This window comes from Tachysurus vachellii, chromosome 6 (genome assembly GCF_030014155.1).
Source record: "Tachysurus vachellii isolate PV-2020 chromosome 6, HZAU_Pvac_v1, whole genome shotgun sequence".
NCBI classification, from domain to species: Eukaryota; Metazoa; Chordata; class Actinopteri; order Siluriformes; family Bagridae; genus Tachysurus; species Tachysurus vachellii.
Genome location: NC_083465.1, coordinates 24693941 through 24706110, shown reverse-complemented (window position 1 = coordinate 24706110; position 12170 = coordinate 24693941). Strand labels below are relative to the sequence as shown.

The following is a 12170-nucleotide window of genomic DNA, read 5'->3' as shown; positions in this document are numbered from 1 at the left end:
ATTTACTGGATCTGGAATTTGCTCATGTTTAGGAGCAGATCATTCAGGGTTTTTTTTGCCCATAGCTTGTCTTGATACCTGATGTCAAAAATGTTCCAAAAATTTCTGTACATAAAGAATCTGTGCTGATAAACAGAAATCCCTCAAGAATTGTAATAAAGATAGACTTTTAAAGCCTACGTCATATGAAGAATCGAATGTATGAGCAAGACAAGCAGATTAAATTAGCACTCCTTACGCATTTGGATTCATATGTTCTGATATGTATGACAATTCATTTTCTTTCCTCACAGACTGGCCTGCTGATTGTGGGACTCCAACAGTGGCTCCAGTGACCCCAGTGATGAGGATTGTGAACGGAATGGAGGCTATACCTCATTCCTGGCCATGGCAAGTGTCTATGCAGGTGAGAACGGAGGAAGAGACATGGAGACTCGTCACTATTGGCTAGCTTTCTGAATTTACTAAGATTCATGGATGTGCTTGTGTGTCTCTGTCAGGTCAAACAACTCGCTGTTTTGCCTTTCCAACATGTGTGTGGTGGATCATTGATCCATAAGGAATGGGTCCTGACTGCTGCCCACTGTTTCATGCAGTAAGAAAACACACACGCACACACACACACACACACACACACACACACACACACACACACACACACACACGCAGTTCAAATCCCTAAATGGAAGCATATAGAGAATACTTAGCTCATAGCTTTGCTCAATGTCTAGAAATTCAGTTTCTAGTTAATACATCCATCTATCAACCATACATTCACCAGTCCACTAATCCATTAATTCCTCCATCACCCCTTTAATCACAGCATCCATTTATTCATCCATCATCATATCTATTCAGCTATTAGCTCATAAGTGAACTTTTGCATGCATCCATCCATCCACCAAACAAGCCATTTACCTATCATTTGTCGATCCATACATGCATCCGTCAGTCCATTTATCCACAACCCTATCCATAAATCCATCCACCAGTTCATGCAATAACCATTCCACCAGCCTTTGAATTCATTATTCCACCATCAATTCCATCTGTCAACCCATTCACTCATGACCCATTTCATCCATCCATCCATCCATACATCTGCCACCATGTCAATCTACTTATCCATCCATTCATCAACCTACGTATCTATCCACTTTTGATTCATGCTTCGATAAATCCAACACCTAGCCATCGAACATACCATCCATCCATCCATCCATCCATACATCCATCCATCAACCCACCCATCAAACTGTTCCTTTTTTCATCAACCTATCCATCCATCCAAAATTCTCTACTTTTTATCTGTTCTCTTCAGACTATCAGACTCTAAGTCATGGCAGATGTGTTTTGGGAAACACCACATGAACGCCAGTATGGATGACCTCCCAGAAGTGTGTGTTCCTGTGAATGCTATCATCTCGCACAAGGATTTTGTCTACCCCCAGATCAGTGACCTCTCGAATGACATTGCCCTGGTGCGACTGGCCAAGCCTGTGTCCATGACTCGAGAGATCGGTCCTGTGTGTCTGCCGAAACCTGAGTCCCTAATGCCTGCTGGTCACTTCTGCTATGTCACCGGCTGGGGAGATGAAAAAGGTGTCAAACTTCTCTGAAACTGTCATTATTATTGTAAAAGGAATAACAAAGTGGCTTTTAATAAAGCCGTATTTGTCTTCCAGGCGGTATTCTTCCCGTGGTGGCTAAGAAGCTGAACCAAGCTCCTCTTCCTATTGTCTCCTATGAGACTTGCAGTAAACCAATGTACTGGTGGGACAGCGTGAGACCTTCGATGGTCTGTGCAGGGTACGAGTCACCTGATGAGCTTAAATCTGCCTGCCAGGTATGTGAGGGAACAGGAGGAAATGAATATACACTATATGTTTAGTTCAATACACATCTGCTACTGCATTTGTAGTTACTGTTACTATTAAATACTGACCACTACTAAAAATGCAAGTGAAATAGAATTAGATTAGGTTTTTAAATATAAGGGGAAAAATACAGCAGTGTTTGGAGCTGTTCTATTTCAGTCATGTTTCAGTATAACCAAGAAATACTGCAGCATCACTGTAGAAATGGTGTAGGCTTCGTGATGTAATACCTGCGGCTGTAAAATACAAATGGTTGACAGACAGGCTGAGTCTCATGGGGCCTTGTGCAGTTACATAAGCTCTCACTGTCACTCATAATTGCACTGTTACATAAACCACTGAATTGTTTGTGGCCACGGATTCATTATGACCACGTTGCCTCATCTAATTAAACTAGTGGGTCCAAATTATGGCATTTTGTTTTAATGAAATTCCATGGAGTCTTGTTCAGACCATTGTGGTCAGTTTTTAAAGCCATCTAACTACAGTATTTTGCACTCAGTAATGAGCAGAAAATGAGCTACAATTCATAACCTAAATGTTGATCACTAGTTATATGTTATGCTTTTGTTTTATAATTTTTTCTGTCACCAATTCTCCCTCCATTTTTCCTCGATCAGGGAGACTCAGGTGGGCCATTCGTCTGCAAATCAGCTGACACCGGCTCTCTTTGGGAGGTGCACGGTGTGGTGAGCTTCGGTGCACGTGGCTGTATCGTGGACAAAAAGCCGTCAGTGTTCACTCGAGTCTCAGCCTTTAACCACTGGATAGAAGACAATATCAAGAGATACATCTACGAAAACACTCCAGCTGCTTAAGTCCAACCTGAAAAAATACTCGATTCTAGTCTTTAATCTGCACCTCTTTTTTTCTTTGCATTTTTTTCTTTACCACAAGCCATTACTGGACAACATGGTGGAACTAGACACAGAAAGAAAGATGGTGATAATATTACAATCTCAGGACGGTGGTTTATTCAGTCACTCATGATGTCATAATCATGACTGAAGATACACAAAAGTTGTTCATGCAAAACAACAATTCTTAATTATTATTATTATTATTATTATTATTGTATTTTTTTTTGCGCAGACAGAACTACAATAGCCTCATATATAATAATTTAATAGCTTATATGATTCAGTTATATTATCAGTATAGTAAGTTATCCTCCTCCTGCGTACTCAGTATAATGTATAAAATATTTCAATATCGCTGTCACTGTTATATATAAAAACAATGGAATATGTTTTCCTTTAAATTTAAACACTTCATTTATTCATTTTATTAAAATAAATATTAATTTGCTCATATTTGTTTGGTAATATACATCAGAATGTGTTTAATTAATCACTGAATTGGGATATGAGCATCTCAGATGATTCAGATGTATTGGTAGAGGTTGGGATTCAAGTTTTATTGTCACATACAAAGTTATATACGGGAAACAAACTGCAGTGAAATGAAGACGCACTTGAGTCACATTATTCCTAAGATCCAAATCAATTATTAGTAATGAAATATTAGTTCAAAACCAGGCAGGCCAATATTTAACCATAAATGTTAAGTTTTTGTCTCTGTCAAGATCCAGAAAGGTATTTAGCGATAAGCAATTGCTCAGTTGTGTATTAAAAAAAGAGATAAGTGTAAGTCACCCCTGGAAAAGGGTGTCTACCAAATGCTCTGAATGATATACTGAGGGTCCAAGAACCATGGAGGTGAAGAGCCTCTTGTTTAGGTTGTTTATTCATTTACTTATTAAAATTAATACATTCATAATTTTGTTTGTGTATCTATCTATCTATCTATCTATCTATCTATCTATCTATCTATCTATCTATCTATCTATCTATCTATCTATCTATCTATCTATCTATCTATCTATTCTCTCTCTCTCTCTCTCTCTCTATCTATCTGTCTATCTATCAATTTATCTCTTTGGAATTTAAAAAGCTGACCTTTCATCTTGTTTAAAACAGAAACATCTATCTATCTATCTATCTATCTATCTATCTATCTATCTATCTATCTATCTATCTATCTATCTATCTATCTATCTATCTATCTATTCTCTCTCTCTCTCTCTCTCTCTCTCTCTATCTATCTATCTATCTATCTATCTATTCTCTCTCTCTCTCTCTCTCTCTCTCTATCTGTCTATCTATCAATTTATCTCTTTGGAATTTAAAAAGCTGACCTTTCATCTTGTTTAAAACAGAAACATCTATCTATCTATCTATCTATCTATCTATCTATCTATCTATCTATCTATCTATCTATCTATCTATCTATCTATCTATTCTCTCTCTCTCTCTCTCTCTCTCTCTCTATCTATCTATCTATCTATCTATTCTCTCTCTCTCTATCTCTCTCTCTCTCTCTCTCTCTCTCTCTCTATCTGTCTATCTATCAATTTATCTCTTTGGAATTTAAAAAGCTGACCTTTCATCTTGTTTAAAACAGAAACATCTATCTATCTATCTATCTATCTATCTATCTATCTATCTATCTATCTATCTATCTATCTATCTATCTATCTATCTATCTATCTATCTATCTTTAAAAAGTTGACCTTTAAACTTGTTTAAAACAGAAACATTTAGCTTAATGCCTGAAATGTAATAGTGTAATAGATTATATCCATACTGTATATTGTGCCACAGTTACAATATTTACAGAGGTGCAAGGAGTTATTTCACTCTTAAACGGAATATTTAAGTGATCCCCAGCACTGAACTGTGAATAGGCAACATGAATAAAGGCACATGTTGCGTCTGCAGCACTTCACCCCCAGGCAAAGACACATTCTGGTCACATGACATATCTAGCCAGCCAATTGGACTGCAGAGCTCAGATTTCAGTTCTAGAGGCTCTAATCCGTGTAGAGGTTTTCAGAGAAGGAGGCTGACTTGAGGGACTCCCCTCTGTCTCTGACTCAGTCCACACTTTGTTAGACTTCCGCACATGACTACAAATGGACGACGGATGGACTGAATTCGTGGTTCTTGGCTTTGGGCTTTGTTCTGGAATGTTTCTTTGACCTGCTTGAGAAGAGAAGGAGGGATTTTAAGGAATTCATCCCTCTTTCTTTAAAGCTTCCACCTAGAAGAAGTGAGAGAATGGGGGCAGGAGCACTCACCATCTGTGTAAGTACAAAAAAAACAACAGGCCAGAAGCTCCTTTTAAGGCAGAGAGTCAGAGCTTTAAAGACAGACTTTTATTTCCAAGAGGGGCTTTTGGGGGCAAAAGTTTAGAAAGATGTTATAGATTGCTTAAAAGGAAAAAAAGGAACCTCGTACGCAATGTGCATCTCTAAGTGTGTGTGAGGGAGAGAATTTGTGTATGTGCACTTTTCTTGGCTGTCATCCTAAAGACTTTGGGCAAAGACAGTTTGCTCACTGTGGTCAGTTTTTCCCTCATGGACTCTGTTGAAAAACTTCTCTTGCATTCACTTGGACACACCAGCAACAATTTAAGTTAAGGAGGAACATTTTTTTCCTAAAACTTCACATCTGATTTTTTCTCATTCTAGTCTTATGTGCTCTTCTGCAAATGTGAGAGAAGAGGCCATGCAGAGCTTTAAAAACACACAATCCAAACATCAGTCATTGTGTGTTCATGGAAGAAAAAAAGTAAGGAAGTTTGGTAGTAAAGCTGTCCTGTTGTAGGTGGTTGAAGCCCATTCTGGAGGCATGAACATATCATGTTCTCTCAAGTGCAGCTGTTACTGGTGGTCTTCTGAACTCCAACACGGGTTGAAACAGTTTCTCTCCAGCCCACACAGAAAGAAAGAGGGAAATTAAGAATGAAAAAAAAGATCATGCTGAGACTTGCAGACACTCATGCAGAGTAGAAAAGTATGGGCGCTGATCCCAACTTCACAAAATCTTAGATAAAGCCGAGGACAGATTTAAGAGGAGTCAGCTGTAGGGTGCGACTATCGTAGGGTGCGTCTGTAATTCTCTGGCAGTCCTGGGGTTTGAGTTCATCTCCAACCTTCTGGTCACTAGTTCATATGAGTTAATGTGAAACTGAAAAGTCTTTGTATTGCACTGTTTTTCACATTTTGTATAGCACTTGAGCCCATAACGTGCTGGGTACAAAGTACATGCTCAAATGCATGTCAAAATCAGGTCCACAAAAAAACAGCCATGGAATCTATATACTGTATAAGACTGTTATCTAAGAACTGTTATAGCTGTCATTCTACATCACACCACACATCGCTGATTATTATCCAATTAGATTGCTTATACATCAATATAGCACATTTTCAATTATTAAAGAATGATCTATTATTATTTTTTTATCTATTTCTAATTACTTTTGACGTGTTTATGAAACAAGCTGGTTCCTCTTAACATTTTACTCATTTATATCACCAGCTTCTCTGTTTGTGACTTTTGAAGTCATTAACACAAAAAATCTTGTCAGAGATTGGCATGCTGTACTTTTTAATCCATTATAGTATTGTTATGTGTCATGTTGTATTTAAATCCAGGGCAATTCCACAAAAACAATTATATTAGTGCTTGAATAGCCATACTGAATGTGGCATTCGGTGGTCATTTTGTGCATCGCTTGTACACATTCTCAGAAATCAGCTCCATATCTCCACCTCAGTGGTTAAGGTGTTGGACTACAGATCGGGAGATGGTAAAGTCAAACCCCCAGGTCCATCAAGCTGCCTCTATTTGGCCCTTGAGCAAGGCCCTTAACACTCATCTGCTCAGTTGTATGAAATGAGATAAAAATGTATGTCGTTCTGCATGAGGACGTCTGTCAGTGTGATACACAAATGATTAAACAAACTACTGCTGAGTCACAAATAACATACTTATTGACTATTAAGCTTATTAAAGCTAACCGAGTAATGTTCTAAATATAAGTATCTCTAATGCAGAAGAAGTACAATGTAGCTTTCAAAGCTACTTAAATGTCTGTTTAGCCTGTTCAGCCTACTGAAATTTCTAGTTTATTAAATACTTTTGTGTGCAAGGTCAGAATATTACATTTCAGATGCATTTCATTACAACAATCTCAATAATAGTCAGGTTTCAGTGGCTTAGAGGTTAGAACATCTGCCTCACATCACTGGGGTTGGGATTCTGTGTACATGGAGTTTGCATTTTCTCTGTGTGCTTCAGGGGTTTTCTTCAGGTACTTACTCCGGTATCCTCCCCCAGTCCAAAGACGTGCTGATTTTCATCCCTAATTATATGTATATGTCGAGTCTTGGTTTAATTAACAGGCTACATACATAGAATGGACTTAATGTACAGCTCGATAACTTAAAAAAAAAGCATAAATGTCAACCATAACATAATCATAATCTTTGAAAATGTATGATTAAAAAATGATTAATGAATGTGCTTATTAGTTGAACAGGGTCAGCTGATTATTTTATACATGTAAATTCAGCCTTGGTTGCAAAAAGATTGGGAAACCCTGTCTAGTAGGTACAGAATACCCACAATGCTTTTGGTTGTTTGTTTGGATAGATGATTAAGACACGGTGGTAGCACTAGTCATCTGTTTGAGTCAGCTCAGTGCGAGAGATCAGGCATGTCAATAGCAGCTGGTAAAGGAGGTTTGAGTTTTCACAGCAGGTGGGGGAGGAACGGTAGAGCAATCGACACGTCTATCGGAAACAATGAAGAAAGGGCCATTAGTAATTAAAGAGCATTGTCAAGGAAATGCCTGGTGAGTGGTTAGTTTCCTAGATGTAACTAAACAGTGGTTTGTGAGTCAGTTATGTATTTATGAGGAAGCTGCTGCAGTGAATAGAAAAAACATCTCAGAGTTAGCATTCAGTTATATAGTATATTCCGTGTTTAATGTTATTTGTACCAAAGTGCAATATTGCATCTCTTTGCTTTAGCTATTTTGTTAGAAATTCATGCTGCATCTCGGGATCTACAGACTACGGTCATTTAATCCCGACCGCTTGCTTCTGATCTAAGGTTTAATGAGCACAATAGCGATAGCATTATTTCTGATGTCCTTATCATATCTCCTTGACCTTCCAGGATCAGTGAAGCTCTGAAGATCCATTTGATGCTTTGTTTTACGTCCATCCAAAATGTGTCTTGATAATTGGAATTAAAAAGAAGAAATAAGTTCACATAATTAAATCACATCTTTTCAGAATCAGATTTTAAAGTGTACGGTTTAGGATTTATAGCTTGAAGTCGAAGGAGTTAATTGACTGAAAGCTTGTTTTCAACTCAAGGTGGTTGCAATCATACAAAATGACTTGTAAATATACAATGAGTCATGAAAGGAATTTTGTGTCTGTGTGATTTTGGGGAGTCACTGTGTCTATGTGAAATGATGGAGCCTTTGATCAGAGTGAGGAATCTGCAGACATGCAATTTGACGTCTTGTTCTATTACAACAACAACAATAACAACAACAATAATAATAATCCCCTAAACTCTTAACATCATAGGTGTTAGTGCGCGCGTGCTGTTTTAGGTACCTTTAAAGCGGCACGTGAAAGCCTGATGATCAAACGTAAATCCTACAGTTACCATGGAAGCCGCTGGGCAGCGCGTGACAGCATCCAGTTAAAAACTCAGTAGTGAAACGTGTTTTTTTTTTTTTTTAATATATAGATTATTATGAGCGCTGTTTCGCTTATAAAGGCTTTATTACGACTCGAAGCCGGATAATAAACTGCAGGAAGGACCGTGAAGAATGTCACGAGTTAAAACGGGGGATTTGGGGATTTTTAACACCTTTAAATAGCAAATAAAAACAGGAGCTAACAGGCTAATTCCAGGTTTGTAGCTTTTCTAAATGAAACGTCAGAATGAACAAATCTTATTATTTTTCATTTGGCTGAAATGTCCTGAATATTTAAGTGTAAATTCCTGGTTTTCTGAGTGTGTGTGCGCGTGCGTGGGCATGCTTGTGTGCATGTGTGTGTGTGTGTGTGTATTTGCGAGTGCGTGTGTTTGCATGTGTGTCTATTTGCGCGTGCGTGCGTGTGTTTGCGCGTGCGTGTGTGTGTGCATGTGCGTGCGCATGCTTGTGTGTGGGTGCATGTGCGTGCGCATGCTTGTGTGTGTGTGTGTGTGTTTGCGCGTTTGTGCGTGCGTGTGTGTGAGTGTGCATGTGCGTGCGCATGCTTGTGTGTGTGTGTGTGTTTGTGTGTGTGCGCCTGGTGTGTGAGTGAGTGTATGCATGTGTGTGCGCGTTTGTGTATACATGTGTGTAGTTTTACCAGGCTAGTATAAAAAGTCCAAGAAGGTGCACATTCAACACATTTACAAACATGCGTGCGCGCGCGCGTGCGTTTGTGTGTTTGTGTGTGTGTGTGTGTGTATGTGTGTGTATGTGTGTGTTTGTGTGTGTGTGTGTGTATGTCTGCGCATGGTGCCCTGTGATGAACCAGTTTCCATTCTAAAGTGTATTCCAGCTTCACAGCCAGTGTAACTGGGACAGACTCCAGATCCAGCATGAGCCTGATCAGGATAAAGCATTTACTGAAGATAAATGAAAACATAAATATCCTGTATACTATTTTAAAATGCTGACCTTTTTTTCTTTTCTGCATTCGATATATTTTCTTATCAGATCTCATCTGGGGATATTTTTGTTGTGTATATGCTGTATTTTGTGTTGTGAATGTTGTGAGTGGACTGACATTACATTTATATTTACAGTATTTGGCAGAAGCCTTTATCCAGTGGTTTTGAGCCTTTATCAGTGAATAAATCGATCCTGGTTCACTAGGGCACAGATTAAGAGTACCATCATGCACTAATACATGAATGATGCGTTAGTGATGCTTTAAGGCATAATGTCAAAATGTCTGTGCACGTTCATATTCTTTCTTATAGAGCATGTTTGATTTAATTAATACACTAATTAACAACCATGTTCTAACGTGTATTAAAGGTTCATAGAGTCGAAGGAGTTCATATTAATAGTAAGTATTAAATCCAGTAAGAGTGCAGGATTATGCAGGCACTTTTTTGTAAAGTCTTAACGGATTTCTATTATAGCAGGACTTACAGAAAACCGGTTAGAATTTAGATCATAGCTTTATATTAATGCGCTTGGTCTTGTTTTGCCAACATTATTTTTTTCTATACCAACAACTAACATAGAGTGGGTGCTCCACATAATCTAAGCCTAATCACGAACAGATTTAAAACGTGTTGGTAAACTATATGTATTTATGAATTTAACCCTTGTATGGTGTTCGGGTCTGTGGGATCCATATTCATAAACATCAATAGTTTTGAAAAACTTTGCTTCCTTGTAAATTTGTTGATTTTTTTCCACTCATAACTTGATTAAAATTGATTTTCCTTTTTTTATTACATTTTATTAAAAAACAACAAAAAATCGAGTAGCACTTTAATCAAAAATGTGATGTAATTAAGGTAAAGGGCAAATAACCATATATGCTGTTTATATTGCTTGTAATTGGGATGAAGTAAACATCTGTAGAGTATTTTAACATAATATTTTTGATTGTGTTGAATTAAAAACCCAAAAATTCAGCGGGTCCAGCAGACCCACGAACACTGGCTGAGTAACAAAAATACGAACAACGTACAAGGTTTAAAAATGTGTCCACATCATAAGACCCCATAAAACAGCTCTGAAGTGTTTTATAGAAATGTTTAACAGCCAACATCCAACGGATCATGTCTGGTCAGTAGTCGTAGCTTTTCACTGATCGATCTGGTAAAAAGGAGTAGAAAATTTATGAATACATGAATACAATGAGTATTTAAGGGCTACAGTCAATAATTGTATACAAAAGAAAGTGCGGCCGTATTTGGCTGATGCACGTGATGTAAATGTAATTGTATACAATCAAGTGGCAACTTTGTAGGGATTTGACCTTTTCTTTTCTTGCTTCAGTAGTTCACTTCTTGCTTCCTAACAAAGCCAATTGTTCATTGTTCTACCTGGAGGATCATTTGCACAGGCCTGTGTTTTAGGCAGGTTATATTAAAAAAAAAGAAATAAAAATTCTGTATTCCCCAAAGAGAATATTCCTAAGTGGTATGATTACTCTGTCCATAAAAGCTCAGTCAGCTGTCATATCAGTGTGATAAGTCCATGCTCGCTGTAGCTGTCACCTATCTTTCCTTAAGATAAGTCTTTGCTTGCTTTAGCCGACTCCCTTAGCTACAGGTGCACAGCAACCAGACCTGGGTGTCCCTGCTGGAACTAGCTCACTCCCTTCGCTCTCTAAGCCACGGTGTTCTGTTTTGTCACATTAGACACAGCCTTACGTCCCTGTAGAGACTCACAAGAGAGCGATCCGGAGCGCAGGAATTGCGATGATGTGGCCGAGGACAGCCGTGCCCGTGGTTAATTTTTCTCCTCTCTTGTGTTTCTCTAAGCACAACAAAACATCTGTGCAGATCAAGATCAGGGAGGACATGAAGAGGATGGTCCAACTGCCGGTGTTGAAGAATCTGCCGACTTCTGCCACCACTGGAGATAGTCAGAGGAAAGGTCAGAGGGTGTTCGGCGTGTCCTTGATGGAGCTTAGCAAAATGGGATTGGTGAAGGACGGCGTGCCCTCGGTGATGAGGAGCATGGTGGAGTATCTCAGACAGCATGGTGAGTAAAGTGGAGAGTATTCATAATAAATAAATTAAACTAATGACAGGCCTTATAATTAGTAATCAGAATGATATTTTACATACAGAGAAAAAAGCAACAGGAAGTAAAAGTCAAACTGTTGTTTAAAATGCTGTTTAATTTGCAACCACGATGATTTAAATTTTTATACAATATATCGAATATAAAATATAAACTATCAGCACTGCTGCATTTATATATACCTTTCATTTTCTTTCAGATCTTAAGATCCTTTCCACCAACATCAGCACCTTCAGTAATATTATTTAGGAATCGTATTATTAGCTCAGTAAAACTTACACTTGTCTGGGTCTGGTTTAAGGGGTGGATTTTGGATAAAAGCCACTCATGCACTTATTAAATATTGTATATTAGTCAGGTTATATTACAGTTGCTATTACTGTTTGAAGAAAGCATGCTTTTGCTTAACTGTAATAAATAATCAGTTAAACATTTGCATGTCTATATTACTGACTAAAAGAAAGCAATCTAAAGCAAATACATAAATTAAGACAAAGATATCAGTTTAAGACAAAAGTAATGGCACTCTAGTAAAGGACCAAGAATTAAAGTGTCCGTAATGCACTGCAGCGTCTTAGCTACGTTACTGAATGATGTCACACATGCATTTACAGCATTTAGCAGACACCCTTATCCAGAGTGACTTACAACTGAGGG

At 38.1% G+C, this 12170-nt stretch overlaps 2 protein-coding genes across 6 annotated transcripts in view; both read left to right on the top strand.

Annotated features, from left to right (window-relative positions):
• The window catches only part of zgc:154142 (uncharacterized protein LOC555481 homolog), a 47558-nt gene extending 44368 nt beyond the window's left edge, over nt 1–3190 (top strand). The window contains exons 21-25 of the mRNA XM_060873071.1: nt 294–406; nt 501–595; nt 1322–1602; nt 1686–1846; nt 2498–3190. Of these exons, the coding sequence (XP_060729054.1) occupies nt 294–406; nt 501–595; nt 1322–1602; nt 1686–1846; nt 2498–2695 (848 nt within the window). The 3' untranslated portion in view covers nt 2696–3190. The remainder of the gene's footprint in view (nt 1–293; nt 407–500; nt 596–1321; nt 1603–1685; nt 1847–2497) is intronic.
• Nucleotides 3191–4445: 1255 nt separating this feature from the next.
• The window catches only part of fam13a (family with sequence similarity 13 member A), a 67423-nt gene continuing 59698 nt past the window's right edge, over nt 4446–12170 (top strand). For 3 of the 5 annotated variants that reach the window (XM_060873081.1, XM_060873079.1, XM_060873078.1), the window contains exon 1: nt 11174–11471. In XM_060873081.1, coding sequence (XP_060729064.1) covers nt 11186–11471 — 286 coding nt within the window. In that variant the 5' untranslated portion in view covers nt 11174–11185. Of the gene's footprint in view, nt 5024–11173; nt 11472–12170 lie in introns of those variants that run through there. The other 2 variants (XM_060873082.1, XM_060873080.1) reach the window with 1 other exon arrangement.